Here is a 21,810-nt window from a genome sequence, read left to right on the forward strand (position 1 = left end):
CCTTCCTGGAGGGATTCCCCAGGGGAAGTGTCCATAGAGCTGCCTGCAGGGCTGGCTCCATCTGCTTATCCCCTCAACTTGGATGCGGTAACCTGCAGGGCAGAAGCTCTGTCGAAGCTGTGGCCTCTCCATCCAGAGGCCTATGAGGATTTCCCAACCACCTTCTCTGTTCCTAGGTCCCCTGCCTTGATGGCTCTTACTGGGAACCGCAGGCGATCTTCCTTTGCACTCTTTCTCTGTGTATGCTAAAATTCAAGCTGTGCTGAGCTGATGCCCTGTCTGCCAAGATTTTGGAGGTCATTGATAAAAAGATGCCCTGCAAGATGGAGAGATACTCTGGTGAATAGAGTCCTTTCCAACGTCACCAAATTCACTCACCAGAATTATCCGCAGACAGTATTTTCAGGGCATTCCCGAAGCAGAGGTACTGTCACGGTGAGGTGCGGTGGTAACTGGGGAAAGGGATCCTTAGCATGGTGTGCTGGTGACTGTGGAACAGCTGGCTCTCCAGGCGGAAAGAGCCCTGGGTCATAGCATTTGCTGATAAATATTCTCACCAGTTCACCTCACATGAATTGGGGAGCCTGGGCAGCACAGACGGGCACTACCCTACCCCAGGTGGTAACTTGATCCCAGGAGAGCTGCCCATGAGACTCCAGAGGACTCCAGAAGAATCTCCACTGCCAGATCAGGGTCACGGAACAATGTCGGACAGGCGGAGCGGGCACCGTGCAGGGCCAGGAGGTCTGGGAGAGCGTCAGAAGCTGCTAGGGCCTGTCCTCCCGGAACTGGGCCACTGTGGGCCTTTCATCTCCCGCCTCCCTTTCTGCACCACTCCTGCGGCTGCCTGCCTCTGCCCCTTCCCACCCCACCACCCCCAGTGCGGCAATTACGGCGCTAATTAGGCTGCTTTGATCATCTTTAGAAATGGCCACATTGGGGAGGGACTCTGCCAAGCAATTAGGGGCAGAGGGGTGGGGAGCTCCAGGGCTTCCTCAGGGGGTGGGGCTGCTGAGAAACCCCAGACACCCCCTGCCCTCCTCCCTCCAGGAGTATCTGCCCCCGTCATAGCTGTAAGCTCCTCAGGGGGTAGAGGCAGATGGGGATCCCCCCCCATCCCAGCCCTGAAGCCAGGGCCCGCCCCCACCCAGCAGCCCCCCTCTGCCTGGCCTGCAGCCCAACCGTCAGCTCTTCTTCCCTGTCTTGGCCCCTTTGATGGAGCCGCAGAAACAAGGGCTCCTTTGACAGAAGGGGGGCTCAGAGCTGGGATGATGAGACTTGAAAGGTGAAGGTCAAGCCCACTACTCCACTCCTCCCCCAGTCTTGGCCACCCTCCCATGCACCCCTCCCCCAGGCTGTCCTCTATAAAGACCCCGCAGCCTCGTTCCCCTTTGGGCTCCTAGGAGTTAAGGGCCAGGTGAGGACTGACCAGGGAGGCGGGTAATTTTGATGTAAGAGAACGGGGTCAGATGATTTGAGGGACAAGAATTCTGTGCCTGGGGGCCGAAAGGCAGCAGAAGGCGGGCACCAAAGGATAGGCGCCCGGAAGGTGGACTCCGAGGAGGAGAGAGGACGGGGGTCTCTCACCCCAGCTCCTGGTCACCATGCTGCTGGCTGTGCTGCTACTGCTACCTCTCCCAAGTTCATGGTTTGCTCACGGGCACCCACTGTACACGCGCCTGCCCCCCAGCACCCTGCAAGGTAAGCCCAGGCTGGTCTGAGAGCCGCGGAGTCGGGAAGAATGTAGAGGAAGTGGGACCCTGGGCGGATGGGGACAGAAGAGCTTGTCACCCCTACTCATAAGGACCTTTGACCCCTTCTGCCCACCCTGCTGCGAGAAGGGGCCAAGAACGGAGATATAGGTGGGAGAGGAGGGGTGTGGCGGGAGAGGGAAGGGGAGCTGTCAAGCATGCTGAAAGGAATGGAGAGAAGGCCCCGTGGAGCAGAGAGAAACAGCCCGGGGCAGTACCACACCCTTGGCTGTCCTGGCCGAAGGTAGGCCACTCAAACACAGCTACTTTCAGTCAATAAGACTGAGTTCTGTGATGTATCTTTGGGGTGGTGTCTTTAAAAAAAAATTGTTAAGGAAAAGCACCTTTCAAAGATTCCAGTCCAGCTCAGTTGAATTAGGGAGATATCTTGGGCTGAGAACCTGGGACCGTGGGCTCTGAGTGCCGGGGCCAGCTTCCCAGGGCCTCACTCACCTCCTCATTTTGTCCCAGGCTTGTGGGTCTTCTGAGGCAGGGCTCAGGGCTGGGACCAGGAGGATAAGGCTGAGGCTCTTCCCCAACCACGCATGATTGTGTGCCCCTGTCCCAGCAGTTCTGTCGGCCCAGGGGACGCAGGCATTGCAGGCAGCCCAGAGGAGTGCCCAGTGGGCAATAAACCGAGTGGCGATGGAGATCCAGCACAGATCGCACGAGTGCCGAGGTGCCCACCCTGCCCCCCATGCCCCACTGAACTTGCTGCCTACCCTGGGCCCATTCTGCTGCCCCTGTCCCTTCCCTTCAGCCTTAACTCCGCTCTTGGGGGCAGAGACTGAGTTGGGCCGCAACCAAGACGATGTTTGTGAAGGTCCGTCTCTCCAAGTGGAAGGGACTTGCTAGGCTTGGGGCATGGCCTATGCAAAGGCAGGGAGGCAGAAACACTCTGTGCTCCTGTGGTGACCAGGAGAAGTTCATGGTTGTTGAAATAGAACCTGTGTGGGCTAGAGGGCTGAGGGACGGGGAGAAAGAGGCTCGGCCCAGTCTGGGGTGAGGACGGGCGAGAGGGCGGCAGTAAGACTCAAAGCCCTGTTTCTCCGCAGGATCTGGGCGCCCCAGGCTTCAAGCTCCCCTCCAGGACCCACCTGAGCTAGGTGAGGCTGGAAAGGCTGGAGAGGGCAGGCCTGAGAGCCCGGTGGGCCTCGAAGGCGAGGATGGCCAGAACATGTCCCTTGTGACACTCCTTGCCCCTTTATAGGGCGGTGCGGCGAGAGGCGCCCGAGCACTGCCAACGTGACGCGGGCCCACGGCCGCATCGTCGGGGGCAGCGCGGCGCCGCCCGGGGCCTGGCCCTGGCTGGTGAGGCTGCAGCTGGGCGGGCAGCCTCTGTGCGGCGGCGTCCTGGTAGCGGCGTCCTGGGTGCTCACGGCAGCGCACTGCTTTGTGGGGTAAGTAGGGCCCCCAGGCCCTGCCCAGCCGGGGTCCCCAGCGCTGGGCCCCGCACCTGCCGGGTTGTCCGGCGGGCGACGCGCGGGAAAGGTGGTCTCTGCTGCCCCCTGGCGGCTGCCAGCCCCAGGCTGCCCTGTCTCAAGGGGCAGAGCCCGCCCCGCCAGGATGCCAGACCGGAGGGGGTGGCACCGCCGGGCGCGTTCGCCCCTCTGGGACGGGACCCCTCCCAGGCCCGCCCTCCCTGCCCCCAAGTAGAGAAAGCCCTGCGTGCGGGCGGAGGGGTAGGGTCTCCGAGGGGCCTGCTGCGTGTGCCCCTGTCCTTCCTGCGTCTCAGCCACCGCTCGTCCCGTAGCGCCCCGAATGAGCTTCTGTGGACTGTGACGCTGGCCGAGGGGCCCCCAGGGGAGCAAGCGGAGGAGGTGCCAGTGAACCGCATCCTGCCCCACCCTAAGGTAAGAAGGCAGTCTCCAGGCCCCCAAGGCTGGGAACGGCACCCCCACTCGCGCCTCCTTGACCCTGCGCCGCCTCCCCCTTCTCAGTTTGACCCGCAGACCTTCCACAACGACCTGGCCCTGGTGCAGCTGTGGACGCCGGTGAGCCCGGGGGGGCCGGCGCGCCCCGTGTGCCTGCCCCAGGAGCCCCAGGAGCCCCCTGCCGGCACCGCCTGCGCCATCGCGGGCTGGGGGGCCCTCTTCGAAGGTACTGGGCGTGGGTGAGCCGGCGGTGGGAAGAATTGGAGGTCCGAGGTAATAGAGTGTGGAGAGGCCGGGTTGCCTTGGAAAAATGCTGCCTGCTCTTTCAAATGGGGAGGAATCAAGGGGGGTGGTGGGAAGGGGACACTCAAGGCAGAGCTCTTGCCCTCCAAACCTGAGCCTTCCACCCCTTCCCTGCAGACGGGCCTGAGGCTGAGGCAGTGAGAGAGGCCCGTGTTCCCCTGCTCAGCGCCGACACCTGCCGAAGGGCCCTGGGGCCCGGGCTGCGCCCCAGCACCATGCTCTGCGCCGGGTACCTGGCGGGGGGCGTTGACTCGTGCCAGGTATGAACCTAGTCTGATGAGAAAAGGCCGGCTGAGCCTCCCCAGGGCCACGACGGCCTCCTTTCCTTCCACATCTGGCTGTCACTCGACTTCTCTGAGCCTCTCTGCCCTCATCGCTAAAATGGATACAAGCGGCAAAGCTCACGCCTGCCAGGCGTACGGCGGGCGCCACAGGGGCAGATGAATGCAGCGTCCTCTCTCGGCCCCGCAGGGTGACTCGGGAGGCCCCCTGACCTGTTCTGAGCCTGGCCCCCGCCCTAGAGAAGTCCTGTTCGGAGTCACCTCCTGGGGGGACGGCTGCGGGGAGCCAGGGAAGCCCGGAGTCTACACCCGCGTGGCCGTGTTCAAGGACTGGCTCCAGGAGCAGATGAGCTGTGAGCGCTCTCTTTACAATGCCCCGTCCCCAGTGTCCCAACGGACAACCGTGGGACAAGCCCGTTTCCACCCGGCCCGTGCCCATTCCCAGCTCCCTTCTGCCTCTGCAAAGCCTGTCTCCCTCCGGCGAAGGAGTGTGGGAGCTAGGGCCCCAAACAGAGGGTGAGCCGACCCCTGTCCCGCCCGCAGCAGCCTCCTCCAGCCGCGAGCCCAGCTGCAGGGAGCTTCTGGCCTGGGAACCCCCCCAGGAACTGCAGGCAGACACCGCCCGGCTCTGCGCCTTCTATGCCCGCCTGTGCCCGGGGTCCCAGGGCGCCTGTGCGCGCTTGGCGCACCAGCAGTGCCTGCAGCGCCGGCGGCGATGCGGTCAGTTCTGTTCACCGGGACCGGGACGGGGAGCGGAGGGAAAGGGGCCTGGCCAGCCTCTGACCGCCGCTCCGACTCCTGTACGGTCTACAGAGCTGCGCTCGTTGGCGCACACGCTGCTGGGCCTGCTGCGGAACGCCCAGGAGCTGCTCGGCCCGCGCCCGGGGCTGCGGCGCCTGGCCCCCGCCCTGGCTCGCCCCGCTCCAGCGCTCCAGGAGTCTCCCCGGCACCCTGCCCGCGAGCTGCGGCTGCACTCAGGTACCCCGCGCCCTCCAGCCCAGCCCAGCCCTGGCCCGGCCCCACCCGCGCGGCGGAGCCACTTTCTCCGGCCGAGGAGGTCCCCTAACCCTGTGCCTCCCCAGGATCGCGGGCTGCAGGCACTCGATTCCCGAAGTGGAGGCCGGAGCCGCGCGGAGAAGCCAATGGTAATGACGCCCTCTGCCGACCTTCGGGAGGGGATAGGTCGAGGGCCTGGATGAGGTCGCAAGCGCTTTTAGGCAGCTCCGGGAAGCACTTACCCGGTGGGGCAACAGAGTGAACTCACTCTCCCCTCTCCGCCACAGAGCGTAAGACTCTTTTGGAGGACTTGTGGTTTTAGCTCTCATCAGTGTCAAACAGAGATGCTTTGCCTGGTGTTACTGCTTAACTTCCCCGAGCCTCAGTTTCCCCATCTATATCATAAGAGGCTAAGTGTGTTCCCTGGGAGGCCGTCCTGAAGTGCTGGTGGGAGTGCCACCTCCAGTTCCATACCGCATCCGTTCATTATTCCCGGGGCCTCTCCTCTTCCTCCAGGCTGCCCTGGGCTGGAGCCCCTGCGACAGAAGTTGGCTGCCCTGCAGGGGGCCCATGCCTGGATCCTGCAGGTCCCCTCGGAGCACCTGGCCATGAACTTTCATGAGGTAGGCCCCCAGGTTTCCAGACTCCTTCACGGTGGCCTGGGAAGACTGAGACCTAGCCCAGGGAAGGTGCAGAGAGCTCAGCCCCCATGCCCTCCCAGCAGCCTGGGGTCGCCTCTGCCCCTGCTCTGGGGGTAGGTAGAGGGAGTAGGGCCCGCGGAGTGTAAGCCAGGCCACTGGGGATGGTGGTGGGGAGAGTGAGTAGAGGGGTGGGTGGGGGTGTCCACAGGAGCGGGAAATGAGCAGGGTTTCGGGGAGAAAGGAAGGAGCATGGGTCTAGGTGAGAGTTTCTGGGGCCCAGGGGCAGAGGGGGTGACCTCTGGGATTCCAACTCAGGGCGCCTGATCCCCACTCCTCCCTCTGTAGGTCCTGGCAGATCTGGGCTCCAAGACACTGACCGGGCTCTTCAGAGCCTGGGTGCGGGCAGGCTTGGGGGGTCGGCATGTGGCCTTCAGTGGTCTGGTGGGCCTGGAGCCAGCCACACTGGCTCGCAGCCTCCCCCGACTGCTGGTGCAGGCCCTGCAGGCCTTCCGCGTGGCTGCCCTGGCAGAAGGGGAGCCCGAGGGACACTGGATGGATGTAGGGCAGGGGCCTGGACTGGAGAGGAAGGGGCACCACCCACTCAACCCTCAGGTACCCCCCGCCAGGCAACCCTGAGCCATGTCTGGGCCCCCAGCCCCTGGGGAGGACCTACTGCTCCCAGGAGCTGAGAGGGGCTCGGGAGCATAATCACAAACTGTTGCCGCCACAGTGGCTGGGCGTGTGCGGGTGGGATGGGGTGGGGGTCCTGGGCCCTCCGTGTCTTCCCAGGTTTACAATCAGAGAATCACAGCTGCTTTAATAAATGTTATTTATAATACATGGAAACAACTCTGGAGCTTTCTTGGGACGGGACCTGGTGGGTGGACATTCAGTCTCAGGGGTGGGATCCAGGCAGGGCTGCCTCTGGAAGCAGTTGGCAAGGGTCACAGGGGCTGGAGAGAGGCTGTGAGGTCACCATCTGAGACTATCTCCTGCCTCCTGAGAAGTGGCAGCAGCTGGCCTGCCTGTCGCCCCACCCCCTTGCATGGCTGCCCAGCGCTGGCCCCAGTGCCCAGCATCTCTGCTCAGCGCCCTGCCCCTCCCCCCCACCGTCCTCCCTGCTCCGCCCCCTGCTGCCGAGCTGCGGGGAGTCCCAGCCTGGGATCTTTGCCTCACGTCCTTGGGCTCCTGCCCTGGCTGGCCCGTCCCCCGCTGCCATGAGGTGTCAGATTGTGTTTCCGGCTGCCTCTTCCCTTTGACTCCCTCCTCCCCCAACACCTGTCCCCTCTCCCGCCCACCCTCATTCCACAGCCCTGTAGATGGGAGCGGCAGATGCAGGTCCCAGTCAGAGGGATGGGATGGAGGGGCCAGTGCTGACACTGGGGCTGCTGGCCACCCTGGCAGTGTGTGGTAAGGGTAGACATCCTCCCCACCCTGGGGTCCCCCGTGATGCCCACCCAGGCCCCACACGGTATGGCCTCCTCTCACTCCCCACTCTCACTCTGCCATCTTTCCCTGCTGGGGGGCCGCCTTCTGGGGTCCCCACTCCCAAGGAGTGGCTGGATTCCTCCCTGCTCATCCCAACCTCATGGTCCAGCAGGACCTCAGGGCAGCTTCCCTCCTGAGTCCCCTGCCCAGGGCCCCATTCAGTCCTTGTCCCTGACCCTCCCCAGGCATCTGGGGGCTGAACGAGGAGGAGCGGCTGATCCGGCACCTGTTTCAAGAGAAGGGCTACAACAAGGAGCTCCGGCCCGTGGCACACAAAGAGGAGAGTGTGGACGTCGCCCTGGCCCTCACGCTCTCCAACCTCATCTCCCTGGTGAGAGGCCCTCCCGTGCTGGGTTGGGAGGGAGAGCAGGGACAGCTTCCCAGGACCAGGATAGCCATGGAGGAATACAGAAGCCCCCGCCTGGCCTATGGGGGCTCCCTTTCTGGGAAATGTGCTGGAGCTGCTCTGTGCCCTGACAGGCTGCTGTCCTGCCCCTCCAGTGTAAGCTCTGGGGTGTCCTCCATCCACACCCATAGCACGACCCATCTGTGACACACTTCAGAGGCCACCGGTCCTCTCTGCTTCCTAGCTGCCCGCCCACTCCTGACTGCGAGTGATCAGGGCCCAGATGCCATGGTGTCCCTGGGTGCCAGTTGAGAGTGGGTGAATGTAGGCCGGGCGTGGTGGATTACGCCTGTAATCTCAGCACTTTGGGAGGCCAAGGTGGGCGGATTACCTGAGGTCAGGAGTTCGAGACCAGCCTGGCCAACATAGTGAAACCCTGTCTCTACTAAAAATATAAAAATTAGCTGGGTGTGATGGCATGCACCTGTAATCCCAGCTGCTAGGGAGGCTGAGGCAGGAGAATTCCTTGAACCAAAGAGGCAGAGGTTGCAGGTTGCAGTGAGCCAAGATCGTGCCACTGCACTCCAGCCTGGGCAATTGAACAAGATTCAAAAAAAAAAAATACAGAGACAGTGGGTGAATGTGTGTGGATAAAAGAATGATATGGCCCTGAAGGATGGCCCTACCGTCTAATTACAGAAAGAAGTTGAGGAGACCCTCACTACCAATGTGTGGATAGAGCACGTAAGTATGCCTCTCCCAGCTGGGCGCGGTGGCTCACGCCTGTAATCCCAGCACTTTGGGAGGTCGAGGCGGGCAGATCACGAGGTCAGGAGATCAAGACCATCCTGGCTAACACGGTGAAACCCCGTCTCTACTAAAAATACAAAAAATTAGCCGGACATGGTGGTGGGCGCTGGTAGTTCCAGCTACTCGGGAGGCTGAGGCAGGAGAATGGAGAATGGTGTGAACCCAGGAGGTGGAGCTTGCAGTGAATCGAGATTGTGCCACCACTCCAGCCTGGGTGACAGAGCAAGACTCCATCTCAAAAACAAAAAATAATGCCCCTCCCAGAGCCGGTGGGGTAGGGGGAATACAGGGCTCCAGGCTGCTTCCACTTGGAGATCCCATCTGCCTTGGACACTGTCCCCCAGGAGGGGTTGGTGCCTCCCTACAGAGAAGCCCCAGGCCCAACTGTCCTTCCCCCACCTAGTGCCCTCACCAGCCCCTAGTGCCACCTTCAAGTGGATTAGGATTCACATGTTGGAAAACTGCCACTTTATCTTGGCTTTTATTAGAAAACATTCTCCTCCTGTCTGTCAAAAGTCCACAATACAAACACAAATCTCCTATGCTCACAGTGGAAATAATGCTCCCTTAGTTGTGCAGTGAGCATCCTGCACAGCTGTCCATGACAGACCTGAATCCACACTCTGTACCTGCCTTCCCCAAACCTCTTTTGTCACAGCTCTCAGACCCTGTTCAGTCTTCTCTCAGGGAAGTAGGGAGAGCCAGGAGCCTGGACAGCTGCAGAGTGCACTGCTGACATGCCTTTGGGATTCCAGGGCTGGACAGACAACCGGCTGAAGTGGAATGCTGAAGAATTTGGAAACATCAGTGTCCTGCGCCTCCCCCCGGACATGGTGTGGCTCCCAGAGATTGTGCTGGAGAACAAGTTGAGCCAAGCCCTCCCTGACCTCCTCTCTGTCACCCTGCCTCCTTTCCTTAAGCCTCCTCTGCATCCCCCAACTCTGCCAGTCCTGAGTCGCCAGAGCTCACTGTGGTTCTTGTCCCTGTTCCCCAGCAATGATGGCTCCTTCCAGATCTCCTACTCCTGCAACGTGCTTGTCTACGACTACGGCTTTGTGTACTGGCTGCCACCTGCCATCTTTCGCTCCTCCTGCCCCATCTCTGTCACCTATTTCCCCTTCGACTGGCAGAACTGCTCCCTCAAGTTCAGGTGCTCCCATTTATCCAGCCACCCCTCACCCCAAAGCACCCTACCAGGGGCCGAAGGAGGTGACTGAAGCACCCCCAGACAGAGGCCCCTGCCCTGTCCGGATTAGTGCTGCCCTCCCCACAGTGGTCTTCCCTTACTAACCTTTCCCCGCTCTGTGGCCCCAGCCAGTGACTGAGTGTCACTCTCTGCCCATTGCCCTCCCCAGTTCCCTCAAGTACACGGCCAAAGAGATCACCCTGAGCCTGAAGCAGGATGCCGAGGAGAACCGCACCTACCCCGTGGAGTGGATCATCATTGACCCTGAAGGCTTCACAGGTGCTGGGAGCAGCCACCAGTGGGTGGGCAGGTCCCTCAGACACATACACACAGATACACTGGCACTGCCCACCCAAGAGATACACATGTGCACACACACATACCTAGAACACCGATACACAGCTACTCACACACACAGCTAGACACAGAAGGGCAGACACGTGCCCGCCCACAGAGAAGCACACAGACACTCACACTTCCTGAATGCAAAGCTATCCCAAAGGCAGAGAGAGACGGTGCCAGTGCCCTCCCCTGCCCCTGCCCAGGCCCGGAAGTCATGCTTCTCACACGAGATGCCTGTGGCTGACAGGGGTTTAGTCTTTCCTGTGCCTGGTGAACCCAGGGCTGTGGTTGGCATGAGGCCTGTGTCATCCTGATGGGGGGTGTCTGCCACCCCTCCTGACATCCTCATCCCCGATCTGTACCCAGGCTCGGATTCTCCATGGGGCCTACCGCTCACCCTGTCCATCAGAAGGGACCCTGTCTCACTGTCTCAGGCTGGCATGTCATAGCAGGGATAGTTTTACTGTCACTGGCTCGTTATCCCCCAGGCCCAGGCCGAGGGGGAGCGGCTCAATTAATGTCCAGGAGGTTTTTCTTTGTTACTTAGGAAGACAGGCTCAATATCTGAGAGCATTTGTTTCACTTGGTCTCTTTAATCTGCAATACCTATTTTTGGCTCGTGTATCTTTTGAGCCAAAAGATACTCCTTATTTGAATCCTGTATGGCCTCAGCTTCTACTTTTTCCGAAAAGATAAAAAAGAAATCAGTCACAGAGGAAGATTTCCCCTCGCAGACGGAAACTTCCATCCCGACGCCCCAGGGAACGACACCCAGACAGCCGGCCTCGTCTCTGGACTGGCTTGCCCCGCCCAGCCCCTTTCTGTCCCCAGGCCCTGCCTAGCCCCTTTGGCCTGGCCTGACTCTAAGGTGTCCATGTACCGCCCTCAGAGAACGGGGAGTGGGAGATAGTGCACCGGCCGGCCAGGGTCAACGTGGACCCCAGAGCCCCTCTGGACAGCCCCAGCCGCCAGGACGTCACCTTCTACCTCATCATCCGCCGCAAGCCCCTCTTCTACATCATCAACATCCTGGTGCCCTGTGTGCTCATCTCCTTCATGGTCAACCTGGTCTTCTACCTACCGGCCGACAGTGAGCCTCCAGGCCCTGTTCCCTGCTCCCCCTCCCCACGCCCACCCGAACGCGGCCAGCCCCAGCCCTGCCCCCTCACTTCCTCCTGGGAGCCACCTGGGATTTCCATTCCTGGAGCTCCCTGCCTGGGCCAGGTGTGAGGGCCAGGTGGCCACCCAGAGGGAGGGCTGTATGATTCTGGGCGACATCCCCAAATGGACAGGGCAGGGCATCTCCAAGATGCTACTTCCCACGGACTCGCAGAAGAACTGCTAAACTGTCCCTCTGTCAGAGCAGAGACTAAGTCCCTCACGGTCACCAGTAGGATGACCTTGAGCCTGGCACACAGGAGGCCCTCAACTACTGAACCAGTGGGTGAATAACAGGGTCTCTAGGACAGTAGGGTGTGAGGCAGAAAACCTGTCTATGCTCACCTGACTCTAGGAGGCAGTGGTTTACAAGTTCAGAATATTTACTATGAGCAGGGCATAATGAGTCCCAGGGTCAAAGGCCACCCAGCCCCTGCCCCTGGCGGGACCTCAGGAGGGAGAAGAGAGGCACCTTCCATCTGCAGTGGGGTTGGGAGAGCTCCTAGAGGAGGTGGAGAGGAGGTGGAGTTGGAATGGACTTGAGCAGGATCGGCAGGAGGAGCAATGCTGATGAGGAGGGGGGCCAGGCAAGGGCTGAGGGGGCCTCAGCAGGGGAGCCCCCCCTCCTGCCCTTGCAGGAGCTCAGGTGGGAAGAGCAAGACAGCACTGGGCTGGGGTGTCTGAGTGAGGGGCTGGGAGTTGGGGTGTTATCCTGGTGCTATGAGGACACCCTGGTGCTTTCTGAGCAGGGAGTAATGCACACAGATCTGCGCTCCAGGAGGGTTCAGTGGCGTGGGTGGGTTGTGACAGCTGATTTTCATGAGCACTTACCCAGTGCCAGGCAGAGTGATGTGTGTTAAACACACTCTCACCATATTTAACAGTTGAGAAAACTGATGCACAGAGAGGCTGGGCTACTTGCCCAAGGTCACCCAGCTAGTAAGTGGCAGAGCTGAGATTTGCACCCAGGGCCTGTAGCTCCATAACCCATGATTTTCATCAGGGCACCATGGTACTACAGAGGTGCCAGGGGCCACAGCAGGACCCTCTAGGACTAGGGCCCCAAGGTCCTAGTTTCCCCAAAGAAGCTAAGTCTGGCTTCCCCAGGTGGTGAGAAGACATCAGTGGCCATTTCTGTGCTCCTGGCTCAGTCCGTCTTCCTGCTGCTCATCTCCAAGCGGCTGCCCGCCACATCCATGGCCATCCCCCTTATCGGCAAGTGAGTGATGCCCAAGCCCGGCCCCACCCTGCTTGCCCAGCCCAGCCCTGGGGGCTCCAAGCTGAGTGTGTGCCCACAGGTTCCTGCTCTTCGGCATGGTGCTGGTCACCATGGTTGTGGTGATCTGTGTCATCGTGCTCAACATCCACTTCCGAACACCCAGCACCCATGTGCTGTCTGAGGGGGTCAAGAAGGTGAGTACTCGGCCCGGCGCCATGGCTCACCACTGTAATCCCAGTATTTTGGGAGGCTGAGGCGGGAGAATCTCTTGAGCCCAGGAGTTGGAGACTAGCCTGGGCAACATAGTGACACTCCCATCTCTACAAAAAAATCAAACAAAAAATTAGCCAGGTGTGGTGGCGCATGCTTGTAGTCCCAGCTACTCAAGAGGCTGAGGTGGATCACTTGAGTCTGGGAGGTCAAAGTTGCAGTGAGCTGTGATCGCCCCAGGGCACTCCAGCCTGGGCAACAGAGTGACACCTTGTCTCAAAAAAAAAAAAAAAAAAAAAAAAAGGAAATGAGTACTCTCAATAGCCAAAAGCTGGAGATTGAGCCAGGTACAGTAGTTCACACCTGGAGTCTCAGCTACTCAGGAGGCTGAGGTGGGAGGATCCCTGGAACCCAGGAGTTGGAGGTTGCAATGTGCTATGATCATATCACTGCACCCCAGTCTGGGCAACAGATTGAGACCCCATCTCTAAAAAAAAAAAAAAAAAAGCAGGGGCCGGCCGTGGTAGCTCACGCCTGTAATCTCAGCACTTTGGGAGGCTGAGGCAGGTGGATCACCTGAGGTCAGGAGTTTGAGACCACCCTGGCCAACATGGTGAAACCCCATCTCTACTAAAAATACAAAAATTAGCCAGGCATGATAGCATGTGTTTGTAATCCCAGCTACTTGCGGGGCTGAGGTACGAGAATTGCTTGAACCTGGGAGGTGGAGGTTGCAGTGAGCCAAGATCCCACCACTGCACTCCAGCCTGAGCGACAAGAGCGAAACTCCGTCTCCAAAAAAAAAAAAATCTGGAAGTTGTCCAAAGGCCATCTGTAGAATGGATAAAGACACTGGACACATACTCCCACAGGAGTGCTGCTCAGCAGTGCAGAAGCACCCGTGGCTACTGCACCCCTGCATGCGTGAACCTCCTGGCAGACTGATCCGTGAAAGAAACCAGACGCAGCGGCACATGCTGCAGGCCTCACTTTGTAAGAAGTTCAAGAACAGGCCAAATCAATATTTGGTGATAGAAGTCAGAATGGTGGCTATCTCTGGGGCTGGGAGGGAACTGAGCAGGGGCAGGTATGAGGTAGATTTTTGGGGATCATGCTCACTATCTCATCAGTGGGGATTTACCCAGTGGAATGCATCTGTAAAAATTCATCTAGCTATATACTTAACGTGTTCATTCCACTGTATGCTGCAACTCAGAAGGAAGAAGGGGAGGACTGAGTGGGCAGGGTGCCGGGAGAGGGATGCCCTTGCCTCTCGGCTACTGCAGGGCTGGCTGGTTGTTCTGGGACAGCTGAAGTCAGTTTAGCAACTCTTTTTTTTTTTTTTTTTTTTTTTTGAGATGGAGTCTCCCTCTGTCGCCCAGGCTGGAGTACCATGGTTCGATCTCAGCTCACTGCAACCTCTGCCTCCCAGGTTCAAATGATTCTCATGCCTCACCCTCCTGAGTAGCTGGGATTACAGGCACCTGCCACCATGCCCAGCTAATTTTTGCATTTTTAGTAGAGATGGGGTTTTTCCATGTTGGCCAGGCTGGTCTCGAACTCCTGACCTCAAGTGATCCACCTGCCTTGGCTTTCCAAACAGTTGGGAGTATAGGCGTGAGCTACCATGACCGGCCTTAGCAACTCTTTTCTTTTCAGCATTTGATGGGGGAGACTGTAGCATTTGGAGCATTTACCTTAGTTTTTGGTCTTTAATTAATCATTTTTAGTGAATGGGTTCTCCTCCGCACCATGGGTGATGTGGTCTCGAGAGCCGGAAGCAACCTACATATGCATCAGTAGGAGATCAGGGAATCAATGACAGAGTCAGATGGGCGAGCACTTTGTGGCAGCCAGGAATGAAGTCACGTATGTTAGGACGTATAAAGGTCACCCCATGCTTGTAAAATGGCCTTTCTTGGCTGGGCGCAGTGCCTCACGCCTGTAATTCCAGCACTTTGGGAGGCCGAGTTGGGCGGATCACGAGGTCAGGAGAGCAAGACCATCCTGGCCAACATGGTGAAATCCCATCTCTGCTAAAAATACAAAAATTAGCTAGGCATGGTGGCATGTGCCTGTAGTCCCAACTACTTGGGAGGCTGAGTCAGGGGAATCACTTGAACCCGGGAGGTGGAAGTTGCAGTGAGCTGAGATCTCACCACTGCACTCCAGCCTGGCGACAGAGTGAGACTCCATCTCAAAACAAAACAAAACAAAACAACAACAACAACAAAACGCCTTTCTTGTGGCCCCTTGACACGGCCCCAGCTCTTCCTGGAGACCCTGCCAGAGCTCCTGCACATGTCCCGCCCAGCAGAGGATGGACCCAGCCCTGGGGCCCTGGTGCGGAGGAGCAGCTCCCTGGGATACATCTCCAAGGCTGAGGAGTACTTCTTGCTCAAGTCCCGCAGCGACCTCATGTTTGAGAAGCAGTCAGAGCGACATGGGCTGGCCAGGCGCCTCACCACTGCACGTGGGTCTTCGCTGGTCTTGGTTTTCAGCCCATCTGTGGGAGGTGGGGGCAGGCCTCACACCCACTCTGGCCCCTTGTCCATAGGCCGGCCCCCAGCAAGCTCTGAGCAGGCCCAGCAGGAACTCTTCAATGAGCTGAAGCCAGCTGTGGATGGGGCAAACTTCATTGTTAACCACATGAGGGACCAGAACAATTACAGTGAGGTAAGGGACCACAGGATTGCCATGACCAGGTGTTCAAGTAGGGCACTGATTAAGTGTATTCTATCTTAAGAGGGCAGGGTTCCCCTTAGAGACACACACCAACTTAGATGAGGGAGTTAAGGTGATACAGATTCCAGGCCCATCCCAGGGAGAGGGAACTCCTGCCTGGCACCCTATAGCAGCACTGGGGCCAGGCACACACACAGAGGCATACAGCTCCACCCTGTCCAGGCCACACTCTGAGCATCCCTTAGGGTCCCTTCTTTCTCCCAGCTGCCAATCATTTTCTGTCCCTACTCAGTTTCAAGCCTGATACTCCAGACAGAACCAGACGTTTTAAAGGTAGCCATATACGGTTATTCAACATTGTACAACTTCTAAAAATTCTCTCTTGAGAAAAGGCATCTTTTCCCAGTTCACATATGGGCTGGAAGCAGCCCTGACTTGCTGGGATTGGGGAGAAAGAGGAGAGGGGTCTATCCACCTTCCTTAGCCCCTAGGAGAGACCCCTGGGCCTCAGTTCCTCTCTAGCCCCAGAACCCTGTGCTACAGCAGAGAGGGAGGCTATGGTCTGTTCTCTGCCTCCTCAACAGAGTGATCAGCCCTGCCTGTGGCCAGAGGCGCCTGGGACCTTGCTGGGGACAAGCCGGCAGTATCCTGCAAGCCAGAGGCAGCCTCTGCAGGCACACTGAGCCGGGCCTCTGCCTCCATGGCTGGGCCTCAGCTTGGGGGTGGGGCTCTGTGGCCTGAGGCCCTTCTCACCCCACTCTCTCTGCCCCTACCCACAGGAGAAAGACAGCTGGAACCGAGTGGCCCGCACAGTGGACCGCCTCTGCCTGTTTGTGGTGACGCCTGTTATGGTGGTGGGCACAGCCTGGATCTTCCTGCAGGGCGTTTACAACCAGCCACCGCCCCAGCCTTTTCCCGGGGACCCCTACTCCTACGATGTGCAGGACAAGCGCTTCATCTAGGGTGGGCCTGTGGGGGAGCCAGGAGACAGCAGGGTCTGAGAGAGGAGTCATGGTCCCTAATGAGACCCACTCATAGCCCTGAGGCTCACGCCCCTCAGACTGGGGAAGAGTCCAAGGAAGGAAGGGAGCAGCCACTCCTCAATGCTCAATGGCTCCCCTGAAATCAAGACAGGGCCACCTGAGATGGTCTGAGGGTGGACACCGGCTACAGCAGGTGGGCAGGACGATCTATGGGGAAGTAGGAAGCTGACTCAGGGGCCAGGGAGGAGGCCACTCAGGGTGGCCTCACAGGGAGAACTCTGATAGGGGTGAGATAGATAGGGCCCCTTCTCTGCTCCTCCTCCCGCAAGGTGTGGGGTAGAGCAGGCAGAAATCTGCGCCTTCACTCCCTGGCTCCTCCAGCCTCCCTCTTCCCACCTACCCTTCAACCTCAGGCTTCTGAGGCCTCACCTGGGACTGAGGTTGAGGACACCTCCCTCCCTCCAGACCCCAGAGTCTCCTTTCCTAGCTCTTTCTGCCTTGACCACTCTGCCTAGGTCCCTTTGGGAAGTTGAGGACTGGAGTGGAAAGGTCAGGATTGACATCCACAAAGACTTGGGGTCAACCTGAGGTTGCACGCACAGTCCTAGAGGACCGGAATGCAGCACCTCTCCCCAAAGGGCCCCTGCCCCCCAGCATCTACTTCTCCCCAAAGTAGGGTTATCATGCATTATTTGGGGCATATTCTAAAAAACTCATTCGTTGTTTCTCTGAAATTTGTCCTGTATTTTTATTTGCTAAATCTAGCAACCCTATCCCAAAGACAGCCTCCATTCAATCCTATCCTGAGGGCCAAAGGCCAGTACTGCAGGAATTGGGAGACAAGGGTCTGTTTGTATGGCAGCCCACCTCCAAGATGGCCCTGGTGACACCCAGTATTCACCGTCTTGTGCAGTCCCCTCACTCTGTACCAGGGTGGGTCTGGGTAACCAACAGAATGAGGCAGAAGTGATGGTACCTCACTTCCCAGAGTCACTTAGGAAAGACACTAGGGCCTCTTTCTTGCTCATTCACCCTCATTCTCACAGCAGTTGGATCTCTCACTTTGGGGAAGCCAGCTGGCACGTTGAGGAGCCCTATGGAGAGGCCCACACGGCAAGGAAATAAGGCCTCCTGCCATCAGCCACGTGAGTGAATGTGGAAGTGGATCCTCTGCCCCAGTAGGGCTTTTGGATGAGATCACAGCCCAGTAGACATCTTATGTGCAGCACCATGAAAGTCCTTAAGCCAGAACCACCAGCTAAGTGGCTCCTGGATTCCTGATCCCCCAGAAACTGTGTGAGATAATAAATGTGTGTTGTTTTAAGTAACAAAGTTTTGGTGTCATTTGTTATACCAGCAATGTGACCTTGAGTGAGCTGGTCTTCATCTCTTACCTTCCATTTTCTAATCTGCAAAATGTGGGGTCTAGTGAGTCCTAGTCATGGGGTGTTGTGAAAATTGAATTTCTAGTTGTAGCATTTTCATGTGACCTGCACATTTAATGGGTGGTGATTTAACCCATTTCCCTCAGTGGGGAATTGGTGACCTCATTAACTCAGATATATAGAAGGTGAGATTTTTAATGTTTAGATGTAACCAAGGAAAAAGAAAAACCATTTAAAACCAAAACTGACCCCAGTAACTTCTGCCTTCCAGCATGAACTATATTCACAAAATTCAAGGTACAAATCTTTTATTTTCCTGTCTAAATAGGAAAGCCAGTTTGTTCTCACACCCGTCAGGTGAGCAGGAAGTCTGAGACTTCACCAGGAATAGTCCATCAACTCAGGGAGGGTCCATCTTATGTACAGGGATGAGAGTGAGTCTAGGGCTCTCAGCCACAGTCTTTGCTTCTCTCTGCCTCATGGTGGCGCTGCTGGCAACAGGTCTTGGTTCAACCACCAGCTGAGTCCTCAGTTCTATTAGGCCCTGCTCAAGTGGCTGTGGACTTCCAGAGAAGACAACCCCAAAATGTCACACAAAACTGGGGGGGTGCCTCTTGCACAGGCTCCCAGGGAAACCACGGTTTCCACCAGCAGCACCCGCTCCCCCAGCACCGTGGTGCTCTCAGGACTGGTCCACTCTGACTGACATGGAACTCCATATTCTGTCCCCGGGAAGTCATGCTCATGGGCACAGCTTTCGGGGAAGCCAGAGAGTGTTCCTTACTCTCTCCAGACCAACAGGGCTACCTGCTCTCTTTCAATGGACAGTGAATCAGTAATACACTGGGATGCAAGGAACAGAAAGCTCAAGGAATTGTAGTTTAAACACAAAAGGTTTCCTTTTTCTCACATAATAATAGGGAGGCGGAGGTGATCACATCGCCTCAGCTGTCTAACAAAGCTATCAGGGACCCAGGCACTTTGCCATCTGCCCAGCCCTGCCTCCATGGCAAGCTGGCTTCTGTCCTCAGACCTGTTGGCCCCAGGTTGCGAGCTGACAGCAACAGCTGCACAATTAGCACCTATGTTCAGGCAGAAAAGGGCCAGCCATTTCTGACCCCTTTCATCAAGAAGCAAAACTTTTCCAGAGGCCAGACATAGTGGCTCACGCCTGTAATCACAGCACTTTGGGAGGCCAAGGCGGCTGGATCACCTGAGGTAAAGAGTTCAAGACCAGGCTGGCCAACATGGTGAAATCCCCTCTCTACTAAAAACACAAAAATTAGATGGGCGTGGTGGTGCCCGCCTGTAATCCCAGCTACTCAGGAGGCTGAGGCAAGAGAATCGCTTGAACCCAGGAGGCGGAGGTTGCAGTGAGCCGAGATCAAGCCATCGTACTACAGCCTTGGCAACAAGAGTGAAACTCCATCTCAAAAAACAAACAAACAAACAAAAAATAACTTTTACATAAAGTCCCTGCAGACATCCCACAGGTCAAAACATCACATGGCTAGCCTATCTGAAGGGAGACTAGGAAATGAGTATTTTGCTCTACCAGCCATTATAACAGAGGGTGGCAAAGGAGTAGTGTTAGACAATTCTACAGACAATTTTCTCTGAATGGGTCCTGTCCCTGCACACGTAACCCCTCCAAGAAACTGCCATTCCTCATTGATGATTTACCCTTCGGAGAACACCAAGAAGGCTTCTAGGCCGTCTCTCCCAGAGCAGGGAGAGGGAGAAAACAGGAGTGTCGGGGGCAGGGAATGCAGGGACAGGTGGTCCACTGTTTGGCAGTGCTTCCTGATCTTGGAGGCCATTGATGAATTTGGTAAAGTGTGGGCATAAAGGAGAGTAAAGAGGTGGAGAGAAAATGATCTGCAGAGAGGATAAGAAAACTGCATCTAGGGGGACCAGAGGGCAAAATGGAAAGACAAGGGTCTCAGAAGTGAGAAGGACACAAGGGCTTTGTAAATTCCAGGAAGAGTGGGCCACACAGAGAGAAGCTCAGTGGCAGGGGAGGGGTGAGCTTCCCCCCCACTGAGGGGAAGCTCAGGGAGGGGGAAGCTCAGGGAGGAGGAAGCTCCGGGAAAGGGAAACCCAGTGAGGGGGAAGCTTAGGGAGGGGGAAGTTCAGAGAGGGATGCTGAGTGAGGGTGATACCCAGTGAGGGTGATACCCAGTGAGGGCGATCCCGAGTGAGGGGGATGCTGAGTGAGGGTGATACCCAGTGAGGGCGATGCCGAGTGAGGGGGATGCCGAGTGAGGGAGATGCTGAGTGAGGGCGATCCCGAGTGAGGGGGATGCTGAGTGAGGGTGATACCCAGTGAGGGCGATGCCGAGTGAGGGCGATGCCGAGTGAGGGGGATGCCGAGTGAGGGCGATGCCGAGTGAGGGGGATGCCGAGTGAGGGGGATCCTGAGTGAGGGGGATGCCGAGTGAGGACGATGCCGAGTGAGGGCGATGCCGAGTGAGGGGGATCCTGAGTGAGGGTGATGCCGAGTGAGGGGGATGCCGAGTGAGGGGGATCCTGAGTGAGGGGGATCCTGAGTGAGGGGGATGCCGAGTGAGGGGGATCCTGAGTGAGGGGGATGCCGAGTGAGGGGGATGCCGAGTGAGGGCGATGCCGAGTGAGGGGGATCCTGAGTGAGGGTGATGCCGAGTGAGGGGGATGCCGAGTGAGGGGGATCCTGAGTGAGGGGGATGCCGAGTGAGGGCGATGCCGAGTGAGGGGGATGCCGAGTGAGGGGGATCCTGAGTGAGGGGGATGCCGAGTGAGGGGGATGCCGAGTGAGGGGGATGCCGAGTGAGGGGGATACCGAGTGAGGGGGATCCTGAGTGAGGGGGATGCCGAGTGAGGGGGATCCTGAGTGAGGGGGATGCCGAGTGAGGGTGATGCCGAGTGAGGGGGATGCCGAGTGAGGGGGATCCTGAGTGAGGGGGATGCCGAGTGAGGGGGATGCCGAGTGAGGGGGATGCCGAGTGAGGGGGATCCTGAGTGAGGGGGATGCCGAGTGAGGGGGATGCCGAGTGAGGGGGATGCCGAGTGAGGGGGATGCCGAGTGAGGGGGATGCCGAGTGAGGGGGATACCGAGTGAGGGGGATCCTGAGTGAGGGGGATGCCGAGTGAGGGGGATCCTGAGTGAGGGGGATGCCGAGTGAGGGGGATGCCGAGTGAGGGGGATGCCGAGTGAGGGGGATCCTGAGTGAGGGGGATGCCGAGTGAGGGGGATGCCGAGTGAGGGGGATGCCGAGTGAGGGGGATGCCGAGTGAGGGGGATACCGAGTGAGGGGGATCCTGAGTGAGGGGGATGCCGAGTGAGGGGGATCCTGAGTGAGGGGGATGCCGAGTGAGGGTGATGCCGAGTGAGGGGGATGCCGAGTGAGGGGGATCCTGAGTGAGGGGGATGCCGAGTGAGGGGGATCCTGAGTGAGGGGGATGCCGAGTGAGGGGGATGCCGAGTGAGGGGGATGCCGAGTGAGGGGGATCCTGAGTGAGGGGGATGCCGAGTGAGGGGGATGCCGAGTGAGGGGGATGCCGAGTGAGGGGGATCCTGAGTGAGGGGGATGCCGAGTGAGGGGGATGCCGAGTGAGGGGGATGCCGAGTGAGGGGGATGCCGAGTGAGGGGGATGCCGAGTGAGGGGGATACCGAGTGAGGGGGATCCTGAGTGAGGGGGATGCCGAGTGAGGGGGATCCTGAGTGAGGGGGATGCCGAGTGAGGGGGATGCCGAGTGAGGGGGATCCTGAGTGAGGGGGATGCCGAGTGAGGGGGATGCCGAGTGAGGGGGATCCTGAGTGAGGGGGATGCCGAGTGAGGGGGATGCCGAGTGAGGGGGATCCTGAGTGAGGGGGATCCTGAGTGAGGGGGATGCCGAGTGAGGGGGATGCCGAGTGAGTGGGATGCCGAGTGAGGGGGATCCTGAGTGAGGGGGATGCCGAGTGAGGGGGATGCCGAGTGAGGGGGATCCTGAGTGAGGGGGATCCTGAGTGAGGGGGATGCCGAGTGAGGGGGATCCTGAGTGAGGGGGATGCCGAGTGAGGGGGATGCCGAGTGAGGGGGATGCCGAGTGAGGGGGATCCTGAGTGAGGGGGATGCCGAGTGAGGGGGATGCCGAGTGAGGGGGATCCTGAGTGAGGGGGATGCCGAGTG

At 58.5% G+C, this 21,810-nt stretch overlaps 2 protein-coding genes across 4 annotated transcripts; both read left to right on the plus strand.

Annotated features, from left to right (window-relative positions):
* The first annotated feature begins 1,393 nt into the window (after positions 1–1,393).
* PRSS56 (serine protease 56) lies at positions 1,394–6,692 on the plus strand. 2 transcript variants are annotated; one of them, XM_073020290.1, is made up of 13 exons: positions 1,394–1,701; positions 2,323–2,430; positions 2,807–2,857; positions 2,962–3,151; positions 3,505–3,604; positions 3,692–3,851; positions 4,046–4,188; positions 4,400–4,562; positions 4,756–4,929; positions 5,023–5,187; positions 5,292–5,354; positions 5,722–5,828; positions 6,192–6,692. In XM_073020290.1, exons 1-13 carry the CDS (start codon positions 1,605–1,607, stop codon positions 6,480–6,482), a joined length of 1,812 nt encoding a protein of 603 aa, XP_072876391.1. In that variant the 5' UTR covers positions 1,394–1,604; the 3' UTR covers positions 6,483–6,692. The 2 variants fall into 2 exon arrangements, with proteins under 2 accessions (XP_072876391.1, XP_037857296.1); XM_038001368.2 differs by having other exon boundaries at positions 1,469–1,701; positions 4,753–4,929.
* A 512-nt stretch (positions 6,693–7,204) lies between these two features.
* On the plus strand, positions 7,205–17,588 carry CHRND (cholinergic receptor nicotinic delta subunit). 2 transcript variants are annotated; one of them, XM_073020138.1, is made up of 11 exons: positions 7,205–7,256; positions 7,520–7,665; positions 8,380–8,424; positions 9,246–9,640; positions 9,846–9,955; positions 10,908–11,108; positions 12,284–12,395; positions 12,475–12,589; positions 14,874–15,078; positions 15,163–15,281; positions 16,070–17,588. In XM_073020138.1, exons 1-11 carry the CDS (start codon positions 7,205–7,207, stop codon positions 16,250–16,252), a joined length of 1,683 nt encoding a protein of 560 aa, XP_072876239.1. In that variant the 3' UTR covers positions 16,253–17,588. The 2 variants fall into 2 exon arrangements, with proteins under 2 accessions (XP_072876239.1, XP_037857297.2); XM_038001369.2 differs by lacking the exons at positions 7,205–7,256; positions 7,520–7,665; positions 8,380–8,424; positions 9,846–9,955; positions 10,908–11,108 and having other exon boundaries at positions 8,474–9,355; positions 9,485–9,640.
* Positions 17,589–21,810: the final 4,222 nt, after the last annotated feature.

Source organism: Chlorocebus sabaeus, chromosome 10 (assembly GCF_047675955.1).
Source record: "Chlorocebus sabaeus isolate Y175 chromosome 10, mChlSab1.0.hap1, whole genome shotgun sequence".
NCBI lineage: Eukaryota > Metazoa > Chordata > Mammalia > Primates > Cercopithecidae > Chlorocebus > Chlorocebus sabaeus.